Source organism: Ambystoma mexicanum, chromosome 11, assembly GCF_040938575.1.
Source record: "Ambystoma mexicanum isolate Mex_15411 chromosome 11, UKY_AmexF1_1, whole genome shotgun sequence".
Classification (NCBI taxonomy): domain Eukaryota; kingdom Metazoa; phylum Chordata; class Amphibia; order Caudata; family Ambystomatidae; genus Ambystoma; species Ambystoma mexicanum.
The window spans coordinates 766,642,128-766,668,530 of NC_090934.1; the positions used below are offsets into that span (position 1 = coordinate 766,642,128).

A 26,403-nucleotide genomic window follows, 5' to 3' on the forward strand; every position below is an offset into this window, starting at 1 on the left:
TTAAGCTGGGAGATGACCAGCCTAAGAGTGGGAAGCAGACATCTGTTTAGGGAGTGAAATATGTACACTATATGCACAAAGTGGGTAACAAGATAGATTATCCCTTTGATTTAAGGCCACTGTGATGACAGGAACATTGAATACTATCAGATGGTTTGGGATTGTTGCCTTAACATAAACCTTTGAGCCTGATAAAAACATACAATGTAATGTCATTTGTGCCTTCAATGTTATATATACAAGGCTCAACTCTTGGGCCGCGGTAGCAGGTTGACACAAAGGTACAATTAGTCTGCACACTTTTGTCTAGAAAATACACCACACCAATCTACAGAAAAGTATATACTTTAATTAAGTCACACATACATATCTATCAGGTTAAATAAGTATGCAATGCATAATACAAAGTTAAAAAAAAATACATAGCATATTATAAAAACAGTATACGTATAAAAAAGGCTCTTGATCCCACTGCCTATATGTGGGTCTTCAACCACAGGTAGGCACCCAAAATCAATAAACAGGGGGGACCAGGTCACTACACAACCTAGCAAGCATGTTAAGCCCCCTATGGGCCTGCACAATTAAGTACACTGTCCAAAAGACACAACCTACCCCTTTTATATTTAGGAGGTCCAGACGCGATGGTCAGTACCTAACATACATAGGTAGGGGATGGGAGAAGAAAACAAAAGGGAAGTAAACATTTGGGCAAACGGGGAAAAATAGCCTTAACACCCAATAAGAAAAATCAGTGATTGAGGTCTGCAACCTTTGCCCCTCCAGATGTTTTGGACTACAACTACCATCAGTCCTATCTAGCATAGCCAAATTTAAGGGACCATGTAAATTATAGTCCAAAACAACTGAAGAGCTGCATGTTACAGACCCCTGACTAAGAGCATAGCACTAAAAATAATATAAATCCACACATGGTTCTCCAACATACTGATGGAGAATATGAAACATTTAAAACCCATAGCCAAAGGTTATTTTCTAGGGAAAGATATTTTACACAGTCACCAAAATGAGTTAGTCTAATAATACATTCGCCATTAGAGAAACACAGAGTATGACTTTGAAAATGTGTTAATAATCAGAGGTAAGCACTAAAATACTAGTTCTCGGTCCAGAACTCACTGAATCCCTTATGGGTACAGGAAAAATGACCAGGGGCAGGTAATTACATCCATCGTCACTTAAGGAGAATTTCAAGACAGGTGTAAAGTTCCATAGGAATCAATTGGAGAAGTCAATGGGTCATCTGCTTTAATAGATTTAAGTCTGTTCACAGTTGTGGATTATGCAGCGAGCAACCACACTGAAGACCAGAAGAGACCCCCGAGAAGGGATCCTCGGGGCGACAGAGGAACCAGAAGACCCAGAGGAAGAGGCAGCAGAGTAGGAGGACCTCCCAATAGAAGTCTTGGGGAAATGCGGTTGAGGCTCGCCTCCAAAAAGCCTTGACCCCATACCACAGGAACCCATAGGGATGAGTATCTTCAATAATTGCCCACCCCAGAACCCAGAAGTATGTACTTGCGTTGGACGTTGTGCCAAAAACGACTTCAGAATGGTGAAACGACCCACAAAAAGATACATCTTTCGTAACAATCAGCTTGTGGCATGAAAGAGCTTTGCCTTGGATGGGAGCAAAATAAACCCAAAAGTCCATAGAAGTGTGTATGTGAACAATCCTGACATTGTCGGAAAACTGCCACCAGATCTATAGTGTTGATCGGGGTTGAAACATACTGGCAGGATTTCACACTCACCATCCCTAATCTAAAATACTTCAACATAGCCACAAAATGTCCCAAGGGGCTGGGCATCTTATCAAAATAGGTTGTGCAATCATTGTGAAGCAGGCTAAAGTCATTACTGATTACTGTAAAGAAAGAAAAATAAAAATCAGATGGTGTGTAGGAGATGAGTGGGAGGGGGAGTTACGTCCGGTGAGTAGAAGGACAGCATTCACAGTGCCATCCATGTATCTTATTTTTAATAAACAGTATCCAAAGCAGCCATTTTTAATGCTTCTACAATGCAATGACAGCGCTAAAAAGTTGAGTGGAAGAGAGTGACGTATTTAGAGTTTGGATCAAGTAAAACCAAAGATCAGTGACATTGCAGGACATCAAAAAATAATAAAGGCCAAAACAAATAGCTCACTGAAATAAAACTCACGGAATAGGTTTACATACCTGCATTTTATTTTCTTGGTCATTTTCACCCATCATTGCTGTATTATTGATGCCTTCACTGCCATCGATAGACACCTGCCAATCCAATGACGTATTGACAACAAAATTAAAATACTGTTTTTGTAGTCAAGTGTCAGGTACATAAAACAACAGCTATCAAAATTCTAGCTCTCATACTTTTTAAGACGGCTCACAACGACAAGAAGCTAAGCATACATTTTTAACAGCTGTCATCGTCCCTTCATGTCCCCCCTCTCAGAAAAACATCCCCTCCGGTCTCCAAGTAAATAATTTATTTATTAATATTTATATAGCGCGCAAAAGCCCAGAGGCATCGTGGCGCTGTTACATATAGTCGTAGCTGGTTACAGAGGAAGGCATACTTGGTTACATGACAGTGTGTTAGGATATACAGCTTAGTTACAGGCTTTACATAGGACTTGCATGGCAGTAGTCATGGTAATATAGTCATGTAGTTATAGCTGGTTACAGAGGAGGCATACTTAGTTACATTTAAGTTACAGGCATTGCATGAAATTGCATGGCGGTCTGTGAGGGTATGTGTAATTGACAGTAAGCAAAACATAGGACAAGACAAAGCGTATGATGAACAACTGGGTTGCAGGTAATACATAGGACAGCAGGCGACGAGGGTGGAGTGGTTTAGTTGAACAGAGTGGTTTTGAGGCCTTTGCGGAAAGCTGCAGGGGATGTCTCGGCTCGGAGTGCGTCGGGCAATGTATTCCAGTGTTTAGGAGCTATGTGAGGAAAGCTGACCCCCCCGCATGGGCCCTTTTGATGGGCGGGATGCGCAATTGGTTAGTGTATTGAGATCTCTTGGGACGTGACGAGGTATCTCTGCTAATGGTTTGCGCTAGGTAGAGAGGGGCTGAGAGGCTTAAGCACTTATGTGTTAGAGTGAGTCTTGAATGTGATTCTCTCCTTTACTGGTAGCCAGTGGGCTGCCCGCCTGGCCTTTGTGATGTGGTCTCTTTTGGGGATGTTAAGTGCTGCCCTAAGCGTGTTGTTCTGGACTATTTGGAGCCGACTAAGATTTTTGGCTGAAGTGCCTGCAAGAAGAGTATTGCAATAGTCTAGTTTGGCTCCAATGGTAGCTCGAGTGATTGAGAGGCAGTTTTGGTTGGAGAGGAATGGTTTTATAGCGTTTATTAATTTAGTGGTGTGTGCAGAAGCAGAGGTAATGGCACTGACCTGTCGGGTCATAGACAGCGTGGAGTCTAAGTAAACCCCAAGTGTCTTCACTGAGGAGGAGACAGGGATGATGGTACTTTCTATGGAGAAGTTGCCGTATTTATGGTCGAGTTTGGACAGTGTTTGGGGCCTATGAGAATGATCTCTTTTTTGTCTCCATTGAGCCATAGACCGTTATCTGCCATCCAGGCTTGGATGGTTGAGCATATTAGGAGAAGGGCTGCAGCATCTATGTCGTACAATCCGGTGAGAGGGAGGAGAACTTGCATATCATCGGCATAGTTGGTGTAAACTATGCTGAGGGAGTCCAGTTTGTCAAAGAGTGGCTTTGTAAAGAGATTGTATAGGGTAGGTGCTGTGCAGGAGCCCTGGGGGACTCCGCAGTGGATGGTGGTCGGAGCTGCGTTTGCCTGGTCAGAGAAGACCTTCATTGCTCTGCCTTCTAGGAAGGAGGTTATCCATGAAGAGGCCTGATTAGAGAATTGGGATTCATTGGTGAGATGGGTGGTAAGGATTTTGTGATCAACGAGATCGAATGTGGCTGACCGGTCCAGCAGCAATAAGAGAGCTGGTTTGCCTTTGTCCATTATCTCGGTTATCTGTTTTTTAGATCCAGTAAGGCGATTTCAGTGCCATGGCCTTTGTGGAAACCAAATGAGGCCAGGCCTTATTCAGAGCAGTATGACATGTAAAAAAAGGCACACTCAATTATCTGTTAGCCCTATTTCGCGAAGCATCAAATTCTGCATGTTACATTTAGCTTTTAACTGTAAATAACTCTTGACTACCTGTCACAGGAAGGTCCCAAGGCTGTCAACAACATTTTAAAAAAAAATATATGTTTGTTTTTTAAACAAGGCAGGATGGCAGTAATACAGGTTTACATTAGAGCATGCTATATATCATGTTAAGGTTGCGTCTCCCTCTCCCCCTCTTCCCCTGCAGTTATCAGGTCTGGCTGGACGTCGGATATCCAAGTTTATTGTCCCAGTTCCTGGAGGGTACGCCCATCGTTCAGGACCCTTCGGGCCAGTTGGGGCTTATAGGTCAGGGCTGGGAATTCTCGGTCATAGTCGAAGACTGGGCCCCAAATGTTTTGAAAGCGGTGAAGGTGGCCTGCCTTGGCCGCAGTTACTTTTTCCGCGATCAGTACATCACATATTTTCACCCACCACAAGGCCCAGAGGGGACCATCCGCAGATTTCCATGAGCGGGCGACCACTATCCTTCCTGCCAGGAGGCATTGAGATAATAACTTGGCTTTGGCTCCGGACCTTGGGTAGATCCCTGGGACAGGGGACCCCAAGAGAATGGGTTCGGGTTCTAAAGGGAGGATTGTCTGGGTGATTTCTGCAATGTTAGCCAAGCATCGTTTCCAAAAACCTTGGACCTTTAGGCAGGTCCACCATATGTGAAAGAAGAACAAGTTACTCGCTTACCTGGTAACGTTCTTTCGATGGGATGGTCCGACGACATATTCCATATCTACGAGAGTAATCACCACAGCTTTGCTGCTTCGAAAAAGTCTGCGTCCTGCGTCGATGATGTCGAGATGCCGCCCTCGAGGACCTCCTTCGACGGCCGACATCACTGGATGTTATAAGTAGGACACACGACGCCCGTAGCCTCAGTTGTAGTTTTTTCCTAGAATGTGTGGCACCAGTCTTCTGCCAGTCTGACCACACAAAGCCTTGCGGAAATGTAAGTTGCAATCGCATAAGAAATTCGTTAGCGGGGAAGGCAGTGAGGGAGCGATATGGAATATGTCGTCGGACCATCCCATCGAAAGAACGTTACCAGGTAAGAGAGTAACTTGTTCTTCGAGGGGATTGGGTCCTCCGACGTATTACATATCTGTGACAGATTCCCAAAGTAGTACCAATGCAAGGAGGTGGGAAAAGAATTTAGAATACAGAAATTTAGAATGCCCAATCAAATTGCGGAGCAAAGGACCGCCTTGCCAAAGGCCAGATCCTGCCCACGGATGGAATCGAGGGAGTAGTGACGTACAAAAGTATGGACCGAAGCCCAGGTGGCTGCATCACAGAGGGTACGAATAGGAACACCTCTCTGTGGGGCAGTAGAGGCAGCCATACCCCTGGTAGAATAGGCCCGCAAGCCGACTGGTGCGTCCTTACCCGCCAAGCGGTAACATTCAGAAATTGCCAGAATAATCCAGCGAGACAAAATCTGCTTAGTCACAGCTTGTCCCAAACACTTTCCAGCGTAACCAATGAAGAGTTGATCGTCCACTCTGACCCAGGACATGCGTGAAATATAAAAGCTTAAAGCTCTCCTAGGATCGAGCCTATGGAGCCTCTCCTCTTCCTTACCAGGATGCAGGAGGAGGATATAATGCCGGAAGAATAACCTTCTGGCCTAAATGAAATTCCGACACCACCTTCGGAAGAAAGGAAGGAAGGACGAACTCTAAAGACAACCCTGTGAAGGGTGGCTTAACTGAAAGTTCCTGTAACTCACTCACTCTGCGAGCGGAAGTGACCGCACCCAAAAATACAGTTTTAAGAGTTAACAGTCTCAAAGGGCACGAATGCAAAGGCTCAAACGGAGCACCCATCAGAAACTTCAGGACAAGGTTCAAATCCCAACCGGGCACCTGGAAAGGTGACGGAGGGAACACATTAGTGAGCCCTTTTAGAAACTGAGAAATCCAAGGGATTTTAAAATAAGAACACTCTTCAGACGAGCGCTTAAATATGGACAGCGCCGCCAGGTAACCTTTAACGGTACCCACTTGCAAGCCCCTGTTGGATAAAGAAAGCAAAAAAGACAGAACCACAGGAATGGCACATGAAAACGGATCCACATTCTTACCCCTGCACCAGTCGCAGAACTTTCTCCAACGACAACGGTACAGGGACTTTGTTGCAGGCCTTCTGGCCGAAAGCAACACCTCCATCACATCTACAGGGAGGTCCCAATCCTTATACCTCAACCTTTCAAAAACCAAGCGTGAAGGTTGAGGGATCTGACCTCTGGATGGAGAACCTGACCCCCCTCCCGTGAGAGCAGATCGTCTCGGTAGGGAAGATGACGTGGAGGGCAGATGGACAAGTCGAGAAGGTCCAGGTACCACGTCCTCCGGGCCCATGCCGGAGCAATGAGGATCATCCGGGAACCGAACCTTCGTAACCTCTGCAACACTTGCGGGATGACGGGGACTGGAGGAAACGCGTACAGCAGTGGGAATGACCACTCCACCTCGAACGTGTCTCCTAAGGCTCCTCTTGGAGGAAATTCCCGCGAGCAGAACCTTTCGCACTTCCGGTTGACACTGCAGGCGAAGAGATCCACTTGAAGGGTCCCCCAAAGGGCGAAGATCTCCAGGAGAATCTCCTGAGCCAACTCCCACTCGTGGGAGATCGCGCTCTGCCTGCTCAGACCGTCCGCCGTCTCGTTTTCGTCTCCGGCCAGATGAACTGCCGAGATCGAAACTTCCTGCTGGATTGGCCAGAACCAAAGCTGCATCGCCTCCCTGCACAGAGGAAGTGACCCTGCCTCCCCCCTTTTTGTTGAGGTAGTGCATGGCCACTGTGTTGTCCGTCAGGATCAGGACATTCTTTCCTCGCACAGTCGGCAGAAAAGCCTTCAGGGCAAGCCTGACGGCCCTCAGCTCCAACAGATTGATCTGGAGTCTGGACTCCGATGGAGACCAACGGACGCTGACTGTCAACTCGTTGGCATGAGCTCCCCATCCCGTGAGGGATGCGTCCGTCACAATCGTCACCTCTGGTGAGCGTAGCCAAAATGGAGCCCCCTTCATCAGATTGCCTTTGACGGCCCACCACAGAAGGTCCTGGGCGACCCGAGGACGGCACCTGAACAGGGTCTGACATCCTGCCGGAGGACTGAGACCACTGGAGCATGAGTGCCCATTGCAAAGATCTCATCCGCAACCTGGCCTCTGGCACCAGAAGAATGCAGGATGCCATGAGGCCGAGCAATCTCAAGAACTCGAATGCTGGGAGACTCTGGGCATGCAGAAACTTGTGCACCATCTGCTGAATGTGATTAGCCCTCACCTGGGGAGGAAAACACTGCCCCAGGGACGTGTCGAGCACTGCTCCGATGTACTGGAGCCTTTGAGTTGGCGTCAAGTGGGACTTCTTTAAGTTGAGGGAGAAGCACAGCTTGTGGAGGGAGTGGCAGGTGACGGACAGATGATCCAGGACTTGCTCGGGAGAGCGCGCCCTGATCAACCAATCGTCCAGGTAGGGGTAGACGTGAATCCCCCCTTTCCTGAGATGCGCTGCCACCACTACCATGAGCTTGGTGAAGACCCTCAGTGCGGAGGTCAATCCGAACGGCAGGACCCGAAACTGAAAGTGCGAGTCGCCAACCGCGAACCTCAGGTACTTCTTGTGCTTTGGATGGATCGGCACATGACAATAAGCGTCCTTGAGGTCAAGAGACACCAACCAGTCCTGAAGTTGAAGGGCCTGGAGGACTTGAGAAAGAGTAACCATCTTGAACTTGTCCTTCCTGAGGAGTTTGTTCAAACCGCTCAAGTCCATGATGGGTCTCAATCCCCTGTCTTTCTTGGAAATCAAAAAAAAAGGGGAATACCATCCCTTGTTCTTCTCCGCTACAGGCACCAGTTCTATGGCGCCTTTCTCAAGCAGGGCTTGAACCTCCTGCACAAGGAGCGGATCCGGACCCTGCAACAAGAGATTCCCTGGTGGATTGACGCGAGGCCTCTGCCGAAAGGAAAGACAGTAGCCGTGGGCTATGATCTCCAGAACCCACACATCTGAAGTAATGGCACGCCATTCGACAAGATGCTGCACCAGCCTTCCCCCAACCGGTGAACCATGGGACATGGCCTCATGACTGAGCTGAAGCGGCTGCGGCATGGCCGGAGGGCAAAGAGGTAACTGCCGGAGCGGCCTTGGCACCTCGAGTACCCTGCTCTCCACCTCTGGCACTCCTACGGTGGCCCCTTTGACTGGCAGCTCCTCTCGCTTTACCAAAGGATGAGTAATAACGAAAGGAACCTCCCCTCCATTGCTGTCCCCTAGGACGAAAAGGAGGAGGTTGGCGAACTGCAGCGCCCAATGACTTTGCTGCAGCTTTGGAGGTCTGCAACCTCTCAAGGCTCTCGTCTGCTTTGCTGCCAAAAAATGTTCACCGTCAAAGGGCATGTTGAGGAGCCGGGCCTGCACATCAGGAGCAAACCCCGACTTCCGCAACCATGCAAACCTGCGTATTACGGTGCTCGCCGTCATGGACCGGCTCACGCAATCTGCCATGTCCAAACGCGACTGAACGGCCTCACACATGGCATCCTTGCCATCCTGGACCATAGCAAGAAAACCATCCCATTCGTCCCCTTCGGGAATACGTTCAGCCGCTAAGGAAACACAGTTCCACAGAGTGTGCGTGAAATGTGACAAGGCACATACGGAGTTGGCTGCCTGAAGAGCCATAACCTCTAAAGAAAACATTTTCTTCGCCCAACCATCAAAACGTTTGTCGTCCCTATCAGGAGGGATGGTAGGATACGACGCCTGCTTTGCTGGGGCCGTAGCCGCTTGCACCACCAAACTCTCCGGAGTGGGATGCTTGGTCAAGTAGCAGGGGTCGCTACTGGCTGGGCGGTATTTTCGCGGCAAAGACTTGCCCACTGCCGGGAGACTCTGCGGAGCAATCCAAGCCGCCGCCACCCTCCTCTGTAGAGCCATATGGAACGGCAGTACCGGGTCACTTGGTGGACCTTGGTTGAGGATATCCGTGAGGTCATCCTGAAGAAAATCTCCTGGGGGAGCAGACCACCCCAAGTACTCGGTGACCTAGACATAAGGCGCCGGTACGAGGAGTCGGCATGGGTGCCAGGCTCAGGCCTACAAAACTCCTCCTCCGGAGAGGTGTCCAGACCACTGGTGTCGTACAGGGACTGACGCAGGTCCTCAATCTGGCTATGGCCCGAGAGAATCTCATCTGGCACCGTATCAGGAACCATGCCATCATCAGAGCCCTCATCCACCTCCAAAATGTACTCAATATGGCGGAAAGAGGGCACAGAATGGGGTACAAAGCCATGCTTCACCTTGGCCAGAGCCTTTCTAGGGGGTTCCACCATGCCCCGGGGTACCCCCATCGAAACAGCCTCGAAAGGCGTCAAGGGCGTTGAGTGAATCGGCGTCGACAGCATTGACGGCGTTGGCACAGGCCTCGAGGGCAGAGCCTCGAAAGAGTCCCTCGACGACCTCAGCGCCACAGGCGTCGACGTCTTCCTCGAAGACATCACAGGCTCCCACGGTCTCGAGCGCGTCGAGGACCAGGACCTGGAACGGGCGTGACTAGAACGATTCCCCTTGTCCGAGCGAGACCGCTCCCGCGAATCGTGCCAACCACCCGAACCCGGAGGCGTACGAGCGGTGTCTCTAGTCCGATCATGACCGACCCCACTCGGAGGCGCTGACGGACCAGTGCCCTGCGTTTCTCGAATCGCTAGCACTTTCTTACCGAAGGAAGCCCATTCCTCCGGCATCGCATGCTTGGTGGGATAAGCGACCCGCCGACGGGCGGAGTCCCCGGATGAGGACGGGGAAGGCGACCGATGACGGTGCTTCCGGGAGTGCCTCGAAGAGACAGAGGAGTGGCGGGACCCACTCCGGGACCGAGACCCACTGGACTTCCGACGACGATGTGGAGAGTCGCCCCTCGAATCGTCCGTCGAAAGCCCCGCGGACCTCGACTTCCGGGGCTTGGACACCTTACCGACCGACAGTTTCTTCTTGCGCTCCCGCAAGGCTTTGGACGTAAGCGACTGGCAGTCGACACAATCATCCATGTCTTGGGCCTCTGCGAGGCACCAGAGGCAGGTGTAGTGCGAGTCTGTCACTGACATCTTGGACCAGCAGTCCCCGCACTTCTTGATGCCCGGACGCGGGGTGGAAGAAGAGGTAGACATCACAAAGGACTTCAACTTCACAAACGAACAGGTTCGAAGAACCGAAAGAACAGAAACTCCAAAGAGTCGAGGCGCGCCGAGATCTCCGAAGCGAACATGTTCGCGGAAAAATCGGAACTGAGGCTACGGGCATCGTGTGTCCTACTTATAACATCCAGTGACGTCGGCCATCCGAGGAGGTCCTCGAGGGCGGTGTATCGACGTCATCGATGCAGGACGCAGAAAGATTTTCCAAAGCAGCACAGCTGTGGTGATTACTGTCATATATATGGAATACGTCGGATGACCCAATCTCCTCGAAAGACCCTACCTGACCACATTGTCTCCAGCAGGCCGGGTCAAGAGTGTGATTCATATGGTGGAGCCTGAGGGGGGGGATAGTATCAGCGTAGCAGGATTCTGTAGGCGCATTCTCTGCTGGGGATGCAGGCGGATGAGTGGGCGCGGGTCCAAATGTCTACCCAAGATTGGTCCTCCACCGAGTGACCTAGGTCTGCCTCCCACTGTGCCATGGATCGCGTTTTTTGGGTAAGAAAGTCCTTCTGGAGGCGCTTATATAGGGTAGAGATCTTGCCTCAGGTTGGGAGCTCCTTAAGGGTCAGTTCTAGGGCTGTAGGGGGGGTGAGTCACAGCTTGGCGGGTTTGAGGGTGGGAGCACCAGTAGCGTAGCTGAATATAGGTGCATCTATATTTCTCCTGAAGCTGGAAGGTTTCCCTGCATTGTTCGAAGGTGCAAGGGTGTCCTCCTTCAAAAAGCTGTCCCAAGGTCTCCAGGCCCCCCACGATCCAGGTTTTGAAGTTTTAGGGGTTTGCCCCAGGTGAGAAGGCCGGGTTCAAGAATACCGGAGATATGGGGCTAAGTCCTCTTGGAACCCCCTTCTGTTTCAGGGCTCTGTCCCAGGTATTTACAGTATGTTTGGTGGATGATAGTAGCCCCTGCCACTGCCGCCACATCAGGGGTGGAATGTGTGGTAGAAAGCGTAAGGGGAGAGGAAGGAGCGCCTGTTCAAGTTCCACCCATCTGGGGCGATCAGAGAGAGTCTGCCATGCCTGGATACACACCAATTATGCAGCCATCTGATATCCCTGTAGGTCTGGGACCCCTAGGCCGCCAAGTCTTGCGTTACCCAGCATTGTTCCTTTGGGGATCCTGGCTTTTTTCCCCCTCTAGATAAATTGTAGCATTTTTCTCTGCAGATCTCGAAGGGCTGGTGTTGGAATCATGACCGGGAGGGATGAGCATGCATACAGGAATCTTGGGAGCAAGTTCATTTTACAGGTAGTAATCCGGCCCATTAATGAAATTTCTTGGGACACCCAGCGCTTCTGGTCAATTTCCAGTTCTTTAAGGAGTGGGGGGAAATTAACGTGGTACACGTTCTTTGGATCAGACGGGACCTGAATTCCCAGGTAAGGGATAGCCTTAGTCTTCCATTGAATAGGGAACATTGGGATCAGGGCTTCCCGTTCCTTTAGGGTTATTCCCACCCCCAAGGCCGCTGACTTGTCAAAGTTGATGGAGAAACCAGTAACCCTTCCATAGGAGTTTATTTCAGCTAGCGTGTGTGTTAGTGAGGAACATGGTTCTGAGATAATGAGTCGGATGTTGTCTGCGTATAGAGCGATTTTGTGATGTGAAGAGCCAACACGGGGGCCTTTGATAAGATGTTCAGCCTAATTCTTTGAGCGAACGGTTCTAGAATTATTGCAAATAGCAGTGGAGACGGCGGGCAGCACTGTCTGGTTCCACAAGTTAGGGAAATTGGGGGAGAGAGCTATTAATCCTAAGGAGGGTATTGGGCGACTTGTAGTTAGCCAGGACCATGGTTCGGAACTCCGGGCCAAACCTGAAGGCCTCCAAGGTAAGCCTCATGAAGGTACAGTCCACCTTATCAAACACTTTAGTTGCATTGAGGGCCATAAGTTCTAGACCCTGGGAGTCTTGGGAAGCCAGGTCTATCAAGTTCAGGGCCCTACGAATATTATCGCCTGTAGATCTATTCTAGATAAACCCGGTTTGGTCTGGGTGGATTATTTCAGGTAGGATATGGGATAGGCGAGTCGCTAAGAACTTGGAGTAAATGTTGGTATCCATGTTCAGCAGGGAAATTGGTCTGTAGGAAGCACAGTTCCTCGGGTCCCCTCCAGGTTTGGGTATGAGAACAGTAATTGATTCTTGCATAGAGGAGGTTATTGTTCCTGTGTCTCTGAAGGAGTTAAAAAGCTTTACTAGAACAGCAAGGAGCTGGGGCCTGAAGATCTTGTAGAACCTCGGGTGTACCCATCAGGGCCAGGGGCTCGAGATTTGAGAGACTTTATGGCTTCCTCTACCTCCTCACCTGAGATCGGGGCGTCCAAGGTGTCTCGGGCTGAGTCTCGCAGTCGGAGGGAGTGCGGCTTTCCGTACATATTCAGTCTGTTCCTACAGATTCTGTGCTGGTGAGGTCATCACCTTTGCCAGGTGGTCTGCTGCCAATTGTTGCTTGTCCTGTTCAGCGTATTGTATTCTGCCCTGTGGGTCCCATAGTCCGACGATAGTGTTGCACCTTTTCACCTTGGCGAGTTTAGCCACCAATAGTTTGTTCGTTTTATTGCTTTTAGCGTAGTAAAACTGCTTGGCTTTCGTTAATAGGTGTGCTGTGTGTTCGGTGTAGTGGGCCTCGATCATCTTCTGTGCGGTACGAATAGCTCGTTGCGTCTTTGGGGACCAACCTTTTTCTTTATGAGTCTTCTTTGCCTTCTGGAGTTCGTCCTCAAAAAGCAGGCGGGATTGTCGCCTGTTTCTGTGGAAGGCCACTCCCTGAGCTATCAGCTCCCCACGTATTACCGCTCTCATAGCGTCTCAAGTGTTAGCCAGGGAAGTGTCCTCGCTAGGATTTTCTTTAAAGAAGTTATTAATGGACGTCGCTATCGAGTCTCTTAGCGGCATCTCGCTGAGAATTGGGTCGTACAGCGTCCACCTACGTTGAGCGATAGGCGAGGGCTTGTGTACTCGTATCTCCAGGGTCAACGGGGCGTGATAGGATCCTTGAGCCTATGGTTATGTCATTGGCGTAAGCAAGCATTTGCGGGGATGCCAGGAGAAGGTCTATTCTGGAGAAGGTTCTATGAACGTAGTAGTAAAAGGAAAAGTCTCACTCTGAGGGGTTGAGTACCCGTCATGAGTCCACCACCTCTAAGGATCTAAATAGGTGTAGGAGTGCCAGTGCCAGGGTAAAGTCACCGGAGGAGGGCTGGTGTGATCTATCCTTAGCGGGATCTGGGACTCCATTGAAGTTGCCTCCAATAGCTATTTGGCCCTCTAGGAAGGGGGAAAGGGTGGAGCTCACCGCCTCATAGAAGGTAGCTTGTCCCGAATTTGGGGCATACACCGCGACAAAAGAATATAACTGCCCCCACAATAGGCATTTCACTGCCGTAAATCAGCCGTCCGGGCAAAGTTTTGTGTCCACTATCTGGGGGTTTAGTCCCTTCCTGAAGAGAATCGCTGTGCCCCCTTTTTTAGTACCTCCCGAGGCGAGGAATTGTTTTGGAAACTGCTGCGAGTGTAGGCAACCAAAGTCTGCTGGTAGAAGGTGCATTTCCTGAAGCATGGCTACCGCTGCGTTTTCATCCTAGACTTTTTGCAGGATTGATTTGCGTTTAGCGGGAGAATTTAACCCTTTGACGTTCAGGGAAACAAATCTGAGAGTGTGATGTTCCTGAGTGGAAGGAGGGGCCCCCACTAGCTGTGGATGTGGGGAGTGAAGTGAATGTGGGTCAGTCAACATTTTGAAAAGTTGGTAACCGCTTACCATCCTGCAGCTGAGGTTTTTGTTTGGGCCTCCAATGGGGGGGGGGGCAAAATGTAACTAAGGGGGGGCCAGAATTGTATGTCTGGCACCACCCCTAACCAACAGGGCCAAATAACTATTTTCAGCCAAAAATGGATAGAACTAATAGCAAACTTGGTGGATCATTCCAAGGACTCATAGGTGGATTGTGCCTTGGAAATGGACATGGGCCGTGGGGGGCCCGCTGCGGTGGCTATAAGGTTCATCTGCGTTTCCGTAAGTGGTGAACTCCATTGAGCGAAAAAAATGTTCTGAATCCAGAGGAGGAGCGAGTTACGCCGTGGGAGGCCACTGGCGGACGAGGAGCCACAGGAAACATGTTTCAGGTTTATGAGTGTTTTTTTTTTTTAACGTTTTCAACCTATGTGTTTCGTATTTGTGCCGGCTCATTTCTTTTTCCTGAATCTTGGGACCCTCGACCAAGAGTCCTGCTTCGTCTTCAGTGGGTACGTGGGGTGTTGATCCATAGCGTTTTCTGAGGGTGAGGGGTTCTCTGGCGATGTTGAGTGCATAATTTTCTCTGCATCTTCGAGGTGACTGGGACCTTGTAGTTGAACTGTAAGGCCCTCGGGAAAAGCCATCTATATCGAATTTGTTGGTCATGGAGGAAAAGAGTCAGGGGCCGGAGGGATCTCCTTTTTTGAAGAGTGAGGAGAGATAGATCTTGAAAAATCTGGAGGGGGGAGCCCTGGAAGGTTAATTCATCCCTGGTGCGGGTGATCGATGAAATAGCTTCTTTTGTGGTGAAGAAGTGCACCCTGGTTATGACGTCAGGGGGGAGTCCATTTCTACCCCACGGCGTGGGCGCAACCTGTGGGTGCGATCTAGGAGGAGCTGAGATTTGTCTAGCTGTGGAAGCAGTGATTGAAAGAGGTCACCCATGTATTCTGCCAGCTTTTTACATTACTTCTTAAAAGACTGTATGGGAAGAAGCTCAGATTCTGAAAGAAGCACACGGATAAATTGTTTGGAAACAATGGCAGACTTAGATACCTATGTGATGATAGAAGCCAAATGGAGAACAAATGTGGACAAGGAACCATGATCAGAGGAATTGGGCAGTTTATGAATGTGGGTGAACACTCTTCACCAAACTAACATCTCAAAGATTCCACTTTTAATCCCTCACTGATGATTGTAAACAAATGGAATGGAGGCTCACTACTAGTTGAAGAGGCAGGACAATGCTTTTTAAGTACCATTCACTGGGAGTGTGAATGAGCTCAATGAGACAGTATCATTTAACATTGTGTAGCGCTATGTGGACAGTAATCAGCAAAATGTGGTGTAAAAGTGTCCCCTTGCTGTGTTCCGAAACCAGACAAAATATGAGTACAACTTGTGTTTGTTTAAATAATGCAGAGTTTTCGTTTGGCCTATGTGAATCATCACAGTGTGTTCAAAGGGAAGAGCAAAAAAGTCTTGAGGGTCAAAAGGATTGTCTAATATTGCAGCACAATTATAAGGAGCTTCCGATCTGGCTTCAATGAAAAAGAGGCGCTGGAGGTCGCACCCAACTGCACCGTCCAGCTGAACTTCGCATCTGCTGGGAGGGACACTTGTACTTGATGGGTTGGAAGGGGTAGCCATTCAGCAAAATGGGAAGAAAGCCAAATTGAGGGAATATGATAATTTTGCGTAGTTCTATTGCCAGATCTCAGTGATCAGAAATTATATGGAAAGCACTCATCTGAAGCATTGTACAAGTCATAACCATTCATTTCAGTTGAACCTCAAATGTTCTGCTGCTGTGACCACCATTTTCACCTAAATTTGACATTACCTCCCGAGTGCCACATCTTAATCTGCAACATTTTCGTGCACTTGAGGTGAAAGGCCGAAAATAAGAAAAACACTGTCAGACAGCCGAGTAAATTAAGTGCACAACTACATGGAGGCTCAATTCCACACACTATAATGATAGCAGAACTGACAGTGAAAAAATTAAACATTACTCACCGAAATGACTAACGTACTTCTAATGGGCGTTGCTTGCTAGGGATGGGAACAGAACCTTTTTCACTAGAAAAATAACACTTTCCCTTTAAATGTATATGCGCGCAGGGGCGCAGCCTTGGGAGCATGCGCTCCCTTAACCCCACCCACCAGCACCACACCCCAGTCCCCTTTGACGCATCGGCTGTATTAAACTCCTCAACCTCTCTGCTCTTTTTTAGGGGGAAGGATGGTGGTAAGTATGGAAGAAAGGGGACTATGGACTAGGAGTACGTTAGTCACTCTGGTGAGTAACACTTAATTACTCCTACGTGCCACCCCCTTTCCTCCATCCTTTATGGGCGACTACCACCGCCCTCCGGAGAACAGCTTGGCACTCTAGGCAAACAGATTACGAAGGACAGCCTCACCAAATGCTGCATCACCCCTGGCACTAGTATCAAGACAGTAATGCTTGCAGAAGGCCTATGGGGTGGCCCATGTCGCTGCCATGCTAATCACCTGCCACGGTACGTGACGCAGGAAGGCAACAGCCACTGCCTTGGCCCTCATCACATGAGCATTCATGCCCCTTGGTGATGATTCTTTTGCTGAGCATTGTATGCCTCCTGGATGGCCGCAATAATCCTTCTAGCTATTGAAGCTTTTGGCGCTTGCTGTCCTCACCAGCCAAAAGTGACGAATAAGGCATCCGTCTTGCGGAAGTCCTTGGTTCTGTCAAGATAGAATTTCAGTGGCCTTCTGATGTCCTAACAGTGAATAACCATATCAGTGTCTACCTTGGGGATCAGAACGAAAGTGGGGAGCACAGTTTCTTAGTTAATGTGGAAGGAGAAGACAACCTTTGGGAGGAACCTGGGGTGAGTGAGGAGCATGACCTTGTCTCGATGAAACATAGTGTAGGGCTCGGAAGCCACTAGTGCATGAATCTCGCTAACTCTGCGAGTTGAAGTAAGCCCTACTAGTAGCACTGTCTTGAGTGTGACCAATTTGATGTCCACTGTGGCCATGGGCGCAAATGGTTTGTGCGCAAGGGCACTAAGTACAATGTTAAGGTCCCAGACTGGGTGTGGGCGTCTAACAGGCGGCTACAGCGTGGTTAACCCCATCAGATGTCTTTTCACCACTGTGTTGGCAGATGAGAAAGTAAACTTGGCGCTAGGTATGCCCAACAGGTGTCCATCTGGACCCCCGATCTGGCTAGGTATGTCGAAAAAAGACACCTGGTCCAGCATGCAATATAGCAGGTCCACTCCTTGTTCCTTGAACCAGAAGCAGAACCGAGTCCATTTGCTTTTGTACTGTTTGAGAGCAGCCTGTCTCCTGGCTCCCTGGATGATTTCCAGGTTGTCCCGAGACAGCTGGAGATGTTGAAGAGTTACCTGCTCAGGTACCAGACTGCTAAGGTTAGCCTCTCCAGGGAGGGGTGGAGGACCACTCACCCTTGCTGCGCCAGAAGCGGGCCGTTCCCCAATGGAAGAAGTACTTCTGGCTGGACTGACAGCTGTCAAAAGTCTGAGAACCAGGCCTGGTCGGTCACTGATGCGCTATGAGAATGAGACACAGCCGCTGAGTCTGCCTGATCTTGCAAAAAGCTTTTTGATGAGATCTGTGGATGAGAGGGGTAGGAGGAAATGCATGCGCCCACACCCCGTCCCAGGGGATCTGAAGCACGTCGCCACCAGAGCCGTCCCATTTTCCCCCAGGACACAAACTGCTGACAAGTCTGGTTGATGTCCGTCGCAAACAGTTCTGTGACCGGGTGACCCCACCTGCTGAAAATGTACAGAAGGACCCTCTCGTTCAGTTGCCACTCATAGTTGTCAGAGCCCAACAGACTTGTACCTGAAGGCGGATGGACTCGACTCTCCCGGCAGTTGCACCACTGAGATCCAGATGTCCTTCGCAATCGTCCAGTCCCAGATGCGTAGGGCCAGCCTGCATAGGGGAGGGGATTTGGTGACCCCCTGTTTGTTGAGGGAGTACATGCAGATTGAGCTGTCCGTCCGAATGCAAACTGCACTGCTCCTGATTAATGGAAGGAATGCAATGAGTGCGAGCCAAATGGTCATCATTTCCAGTCAGTTGATGTGATTTTGTTGGAGACCATCTACTGAGTGTGTCCCCAAGGTAGCCACCCCACCCCTGGAGTGAGGAATCCGTAGTTATAGTATGATCCGCTAGAGGCAGTCTGAATGGCCTGCTCACCATGAGGTTCGTATCCTGCTCCCACAATGTGAGGTCTTGCTGTAGGTGAGCGGGTATAGTGACCGGTGCTCCTTGAAGACCAGACTCCTGATCCCAGGATGCCGAAAAATGCAGCTGCAGCCTCCTCATTCCCAACCTAGTGGAAGGGATAGCCAGGAGGCATGCCGCCAGTACTCCCTTTCAGGTGCTGGTACCACCAGGTTGTTGTTACTGATGTGCTGAGGAAGTGAGCAACAGAAGCTTTGATCGCCGCCACCTTCTCCCCACTGGGGAACACCTTCCGCTTTTGCATATCCCACAGCAGCCCCAAAAACACCAGTGTTTCTATAGGGTAGAGCAGAGACTTCTGGAAGATGATTGAGAACCCCAGTTCGTAGAGTGTACTCAAGAGTCTGGCGCTGAGTACCTGCCCTGCTCTGGAGTCCCCCATCGCACTAACCAGTCATTGAGGTAAGGATATACATGGTGGCCCTCCGAACTGAGAAGAGCAGCCACTGCATTCATCAGTCTTGTGAATACCGGCTACGCAGAATTCACGCTGAACGGCAGCACCTTGTATTGAAAGTGAAACCCTTTGACCAGGGAACTTGAGGAAGGATCGATGAGACTGCACTATGGGGGAAGTGTAAATATCGTCTTTCAGATGCAGAGATCACGTCCAGTCCCCCCTACACAGCGTATCTGCTATAAGAGCTGGTGTCACCATTTTGAACTTCTGCAGAGGTAGGTACAGATTCAGGAAAGACCACTCGCAGGCCCGCCTGGTTCTTCTTTTGAATAGCAAAGATGCAGGAGTAAAAACCCTGCCCCTGCTGAGGGAGAGGAACGTCCTCGACCGCCTCGCTCTCCACAAGGGAACGTATCTCTGCCAAGAGTGAAGGAGTCCCGATCTGTGGGAGGGGGCGATGGGAGGGGACGGTATGGGAAGCCGGAAGCCCGAGGAGACTACCAAAATCACTCATGAGTTCGTAAAGCGTGCGTGCCAAGCTTGACTGTGCAGGCCAACCTGCCCCCGACTGGTGTGCTGTGGATCTGAAATGAGCCGTCATTGCTTTTTTGGGTCGGAGGCAGATGACTGGGAGGGGGACTGAAAGAAGCCTTTGCGCAGTGACTTCGGGTGTTTTTGCCTATGTTGGCTGGGCGACCTGTCCGGTTGTCTGGTTCGACGGCCCTGGAAACCCCTGGAATCCGACAACCATCCGCCCTCTGTCAGAGCAAGAGTTGGGCCCTGCGCTTAGGTTTTGGTAGCCAGTTTGCTGAGAATGGCCAGAGATTTGTCCGTCTGCGAACTGCTCTTCTTATCTAGCTCCTCGTCAGTGGTGGAGTGAAACAAGTCGCAGCCCTTGAAAGGCAAGTCCAGGATTCTGTCCTGAACGTCAGGGTTGAACCTGGTTTCTTTAAACCAGGCCATCCTTTACATGTCCGTTGTCATGCAGATTGCTCTGCAAGCGGTATCTATGTGCGTCACTAGTTTTGTTTCAGCAAGCCCTTGATTGAAGGAGGCTTGCTTGTGGGCTGGAATATCTGGGAAGTCAGTGATTTCCCTCCACAGCCGTTGATTAGCAGCTGCCAGTATGTCGTCAGCCTGTCTGAGGTGAAGCCCTGCATTAGAGTACACCTTCCTCCCATAGGCCTCGAGCATTTTTTCTTTCTTGCCCAGTAGCGCTAAAGTTTAGGTGCACCCAAAGAGGTCTGAGGTTTAGCATTGATGGACGCCGTTGTAATGACCGACAACAGTGGCTGGGGGTGAACTGACATGAGGAGCATGTCACCCTCCACCTGCCTGAATTTCCCATCCAGTCTTATTTACTGGCTGTTTGGAGTGGGGCTCGAGCAAACCCTTCTTAGCCAGAGCCTCCACGTCCTTCTGCAAGGGGATGCCGGATCTGGATTTCACCTTGATGGCGAGTAGTTCTGCCAGTAGCCCAGACTCCGGCAACTCCTTCTGGGGCTGAGGGATGTGCACGTATTCTGCTAAAATCAGCAATTCTGTCGTGGAAGGCCCCTGCTGAAGACGGCGTGTCCTGTTCCTCCTCATCAGTGTCTTGTTGATCACCTGCGTTAGTAGGGGTCACTGGGTCCGTAGACGTCAGGTCTGCTGCTGGGGATGGCACAGGCGCCGGAGGCGCTGCGACTGGAGCCACCAGCGGTATGGGCAGCGGTGTAGGTGCCAGCTGCGGCAGTAGTATGGGCGGAAGCATGTCCTGAATTATGCCCTTAACAATGTTCCCCATCTGCGGAGAACGCATAAGGGACAAAAACTCAAAAAAGCACTCCTCGCAGGTGGTCAGCTGATGTAAAGCTGGCTGAGACCCAGTTCCATTGCCTAGAGGCATGGGAGAGGCTATCTAAATTCGACTATGTCACACAAACCACTTGGGTGCATGCGTATGGGGGGCAAACCTGGGAGACTAACGTGGCTTTGCAAACGAGAACACCCTAGACCCCTAACCACGTTACTTTATGACGAATGCGGGGCCCCATGGAGAGCCCATCTTGTGATTAATAATCTTTTCACTACATACTATACTCAGTTACATAGTCACGATGAACAGGTACCCCAGGGGACATGGCTGAGGCCCTGTCACTAATCTCACTCCTGAAGCTTACTGACTCACAGCATGCTCTTTTAGACCAGCCCATTACTGTGGAGGAATTGTGATGCAATTGCCTCCCTCTCTACTAGTAAAATGCCCAGGAGTGACTGACTCCCCCCCTGGAATTTTATAAAGCATACAGCTCAACCTTACCCCCAGTGCTGCTAAAGGTCTTTGAGGAAGCTTATGATAAGGGCGTACTCCCGGCTAGCATGAGGAAGACCTTGGTAATACCCATTCCCAAGCCTGGGAAACCAATGGACAGGTGCGACTCATATCGCTCCCATGCTATGCTAAATTACGACATGAAGATACTAAATACGGTGCTGGCGGTGCGACTTCGTAAAGTCATCACCGCCTTCATACATATGGACTAAACTGGGTTTGTGCCAGGACGCAGTAACGCCCTGAATCTCCGTAGGCTGCTGCACTTCATTGATTTAGACCAATCCTCTCAAAGACCATTATGTAGTGGTGTCACTTGATGCAATCAAGACCTTCTACTCGCTCTATTGGGAATGGTTGTTTGCCTCATTGCAGAGTTTTGGGATGGGAGAGAGTTTTATTTGCTGGGTGACACTGTTGTACACTTTCCCAACTGCCAGGGTGAAATCGGGTAGACAAATATCCGGAGCTTGGAATATACAGCGCGGGACTCGCCAGGGTTGCACGTTATCGCCCATGTATATATATTAGCTCTGGAGCCCCTAGCGGTATACCTGCGCCAGGAGTACCTGGATGAGGGCATCACGATTGGTGGATCTAGACACCTAGTATCGCTATATGCGGACGACGTCCTGCTTTATTTGTGTGAACCACAGCACAACCTACCCATGGTCTTGGACGTATTGGACAATTTTGCAGCACTATCCGGGATCTCGTTCAATAGGCGGAAGTCCTGCCTTTTCCCCTTGGCTGGACTTTGTGGGGTGAGTGAGGCTCCTCTACCTGACTTGGGAATCCCGTTAGATGTGTACTACTTCAAATATTTGGGACTCCAAGTCATGCATACATCTGAAAGCACACACCCATAACACTCTCAGGGTGGTGGGGGACTTTAAGAAATCCATGCCCTTTTCGTCCCGATTACCACTTTCACTTATTGGTAGAATCGCAATTGTTAAAATGATTGTCCTCCCTAGATATCTGTATAGTTTTACAAATGTCCATTACTGTTTTAAAGCCTCCTTCTTTTGCCTTCTTGACACACTGATTAGAGGTTTTCTCTGGTGCCCGAACCGGCACAGGCTTGCTCTTAATGTGCTATGCCTACCTTATAAGGACGGCGGAGCACAGCTACGAAGGCTGTAACTTTATTACCTAGCTGCCCAGCTAAACTTTGTCTCGAGATGGTTGCCTGACGACCCACCTCTGAATCACTGTTTCAACATTTGTTGGCACCGGCCTAACTTAATGAAATGCTATGGGCTACCAGAAAGTTGCATGAATTCCCTACCGCTACTCGTGGATCTAGGCAGAAAGATTTGGTCCAGAGCGTTAGATGCTCAGGTTGCGCTGTCTCTACTCACCCAATGTCCAGATTGTGGCCGATGTATGCACAAACAGGGAAGACCTTGGTGTTGCAAGGCACAGGGAGGAATGGGGTATTTCTACACAAGGAGATATGTAAGACAGCAGGAAATTTGAGACTTAGATAACCTAGCTCAGCAGATGGGCCTGCCAAGGGACAATTTCTGAGATACATGAAAGTGGTGGGAGTGGCGAGCTGTATATTAAGCGGGTGGTCCGCTGAACCGGGGGGGACATTGCTTCTGGCTCTAATGTACACTCTAGAAGATGGTTGGAGGCCAGTAACCAGACTGTACAGTTGCTTATTGAGTGGGTCTAACCGTCAAAACCCAAATCTGAAGATACAATGAGCGTCAGATGTGGGCTCTGTAATCACTGATAAGGAGGGGGAAAGAGTGCTTAGTTTCCCTAAAAATGTGTCCCGGAATGCTAGATTTGAACTACTCCAAATTAATGTACTCCATCGTACATACAGGTCTCCCCAGCAGAGTAGCTAAATTTAATTAAAACATGCATTTGGCCTGTCCCTGGTGTAATCAAGACGATGCAGATTTAATCCATATGTGCTGGAAATGTGTAAGAGTGCAAGGTTTTTGGTCCCGAATTGAACAAGCTTGTAAGGTGGTGGGTATTGTCAGATACAGTTGGGGTCCGCTGGAGTGTCTACTTGGCGCATATTTCAGGCAAGGCAAATACAGGCATGTTACCAGATTAATGGAGCTAGCTTGCACATGATATGATATGATAGGTTATTTATAACGCGCTTAATACCCAGAGGTTTCTAAGCGCAGACCCAGGGATGGAACCTGTGGTGCTCCGTGTCGTCTTGCTTCAAGGCGAGCACGTTGCCCCTTGAGCTATCCTCTCGAGACGATACGCTTCCAGGACATAGCAATACTCGCTAAACGTAGTATTGCTATGTCCTGGAAGCGTATGGGGGCCCGTAATATAAGCTGTGGTATCGCAAACTTGGTGTGATGCACAAATGAAGGCATGGGCTGGGTCACTACAATGTTTGGACGAGGTCCACGTTGAAACTTACGAGTCCTGGAAAAGACTTGTTTTTACTATGTTCCACCCATCAGACGATAAACCACTGTGAGCATTTTCTCAATGCCACATTATATCCATTATATGTGAATGTGAGTCCCCACTACTCCCCTCACCCCGCCCCCCCCCGATTACCTCCTGAGTCCCTTTTTGAGTTACGAGCCTTGACTTTTTAGTTGCCCACCACACTGTGTCCAAGACTCTACCCTGCTGCTACTACAATGCCTATTTCATATTTACCTTGTACAAGAGCCCAGTTGTCATGCCTGGAGAGTTAATTGTTTAGTTCTGTTTGTGTGAATTGTATTTTGTATTTTACTTTGCTGTTACATGGTCAATGCATTATGTCATGCTATACTTTCAATGTAACTTTGTTAAACCGATGCAAAACCATATACAGCTTAATAATAAATAAAATTGAAAATAAATGGCATCACTTTCGTATTCCAAAGCAGAATCCTAAAGAGCCAGTGGAGGCAGAGTCATGGTTCTATGCAATTCAGGAGTGGAAAGATGGGGCTTCAATAGAGATAAATGAAACGCTGGATGTATCCTTTTCTAACTCAAAGGTAAACACAATCTAAAGGCAACAGGGTTAATGATCTTGGAGATCTTAAATGGTCCAAAATATCTAGGTGAAAACATAAGAGGAGTGCAGATGTGAAGGTAGATTCGTAGAGGTTAATCGGACCTGATCTTCCACTTTGTAACTGGGCACTTCGGCAGGCTTTTGGTCGGCATATCGTTTGGTATCCTTCTGTGCTTTTTCCAAATTGTCCAGTGCAGTGTTCTGAATTGTAATCAGTGATTGGGTGAGCTCTTGACCCGATGGGACATTGTTGCTTTGTGGGATGGAATGTGGTATGCTACGTGGATGATATCTAAGTACAGTAAAAAGGACCCATCCCTAGGGATGCATGGGGAATGTTATTGTAGAAAAATACAGCGATGGCAAGCCCAGTTGTTATGGGTCGCAGATGAGAAACAACAGAGATCTTCTTCGATAGTTTGGTTGGTTCTTTCTGTTAAACCGCTGGTTTTGAGGTGATATCCTGACAAAAGAGAAGGATGAATACTCAAGGTTTTGCACAGGGCTGACCAAAGCTTCGAGGTGTAGTGCGTTCCTCTATCAGAGATGATACTGTGAGGAAAGCTATTTAAGCAGAAGATTTCATTGATTAATACTTCATTAATTTCTTCAGCTGTGTGCAATTGTTTAAGTGGCCGAAAATGGGCCAATTTAGTAAATATGTCCACAGTTACTATGATAACAGTACAGTCATTGGATCAATGTAAATCCATGATGAAGTCAGTGGCTTTGGTACACCAGGTTGTTGTAGAAAGGGCAGGTTTTTCCCATAGGTTTTCCTGGGAGGCACTGAGCCTGAGCATAAATAGGGCACAACTGAATGTCCTGCATAATAACTTTTGTGAGAGTTGGCCACCAGAAATACCTCTTTATCAAGTCGATGGAGGCATGGATACCGATATGCCCCGCTATTTTGCTATCATGATACATGAGAAGGAGGCTCCAGCTTCCCCACCATGGCAACAAATAACTAGAACACCCTCCCACCTGCCCTAAGAGCGGAAACTTCGTACTGCCTGTTTTGAAAGGCCCTAAAAACGTGGTTATTTGCCTTAAGACTACCGGACCGATATCTCTCAGAATATGAATAAGTCTTTGGAAATATTTAAGTTTCTCAAGTCATGTCTCTCAGGCTGTATGGATGTGGACACTCTAAGGAATTCTTTAAAATGTTATTCATGTGTGTAACTGGTTTTGCAACAGCTCCCTGATGCCTCCGGGCTTAGGCGCTTTACAAATAAAATAAATAAAACTGCATACCTTTGAGTTGTAGTTCCTGGTTAGGCAGATGCTGTCTGTGAAACAACATACATGGAATGTTGTGTAAATCATAAAATACAGAACCTATATATCGGTTTGTACCATAGACTGGACTTAAGGCATTTTTTTACCCGCTGGACAAAACGTGTCCAATAGAGCGATAAAGGCCTTGGGTGGAAACATCATGGGTTGGACTATGGCATGATCGACATCGGGTACCACACTTTGGGATAAGGCATCAGCCTTGCTATTCTTTGAGCCGGGGATATATGAGAACAGATCATAATGATAAAAGAAATGGGCCCATCTTGCCCGACGACTGTTTCTACAATCGTATTCCTGTAGATATTGTAAGTTTTGATGGTCTGTGCGGACTAAAGTAGTAACAATAGCACCCATGAATAGGTGTCTCCACTCTTGGCATGCTAACTTTATAGCCAAAAGTTCCTTTTCCAGTACTGAATAGTGTATTTCCACAGTCCACAAGGTCTTACAATAGAAAGCCATCGGGTGTTCTATGCCACCATCATCCAGCTCCTTCAGTACAGCAGACCAATGCGTAGGCGGATGCGTCAGTTTCCACAATGTAGGGCCCTCCTGGGTTCAAGTTGTTGAAGTATGAAGGTGGTAGTGAACAGCTGTGTGAGTCGTCCGAGAGCAAGTTCTGCTTGTTCTGACCAAGAAAAAAAAATGTTCTTTTTCAACAGGGCAGTAACGGGCAAAATGATGTAATGGGCAAAATAATGTGAGAAAAGGAGGGGATGAACCACCGATAAAAGTTCACCAGACCCAAACAACGTTGTGTCCGTCACAGAATGTGGGGCTTTGCAATCCAAAATGGCTTTAACTTTGTTGGGGTCAATGGAAACACCCTTGTCAGACAGGATGCACCCCAAATAAATCACTTCCGTGACTCTGACCTGGCATTTTTTGGGTTTGCCCTTTAGGTGGTTGTCCTGTAAGCACCTTAATACTTCACAAACATGGGTAGGATGATCCCATTTATGTTCAGAAAAAATAAAAATGCTGT

The 26,403-nt window shown here is 48.9% G+C and overlaps 1 protein-coding gene across 4 annotated transcripts in view; it reads right to left on the reverse strand.

The window, feature by feature from the left end:
* Positions 1-26,403, reverse strand: part of ZNF143 (zinc finger protein 143) — a 1,779,064-nt gene that overhangs the window by 897,205 nt on the left and 855,456 nt on the right. For all 4 annotated transcript variants that reach the window (XM_069623666.1, XM_069623668.1, XM_069623669.1 and 1 more), the window contains one exon: positions 2,205-2,279. In XM_069623666.1, coding sequence (XP_069479767.1) covers positions 2,205-2,279 — 75 coding nt within the window. The remainder of the gene's footprint in view (positions 1-2,204; positions 2,280-26,403) is intronic.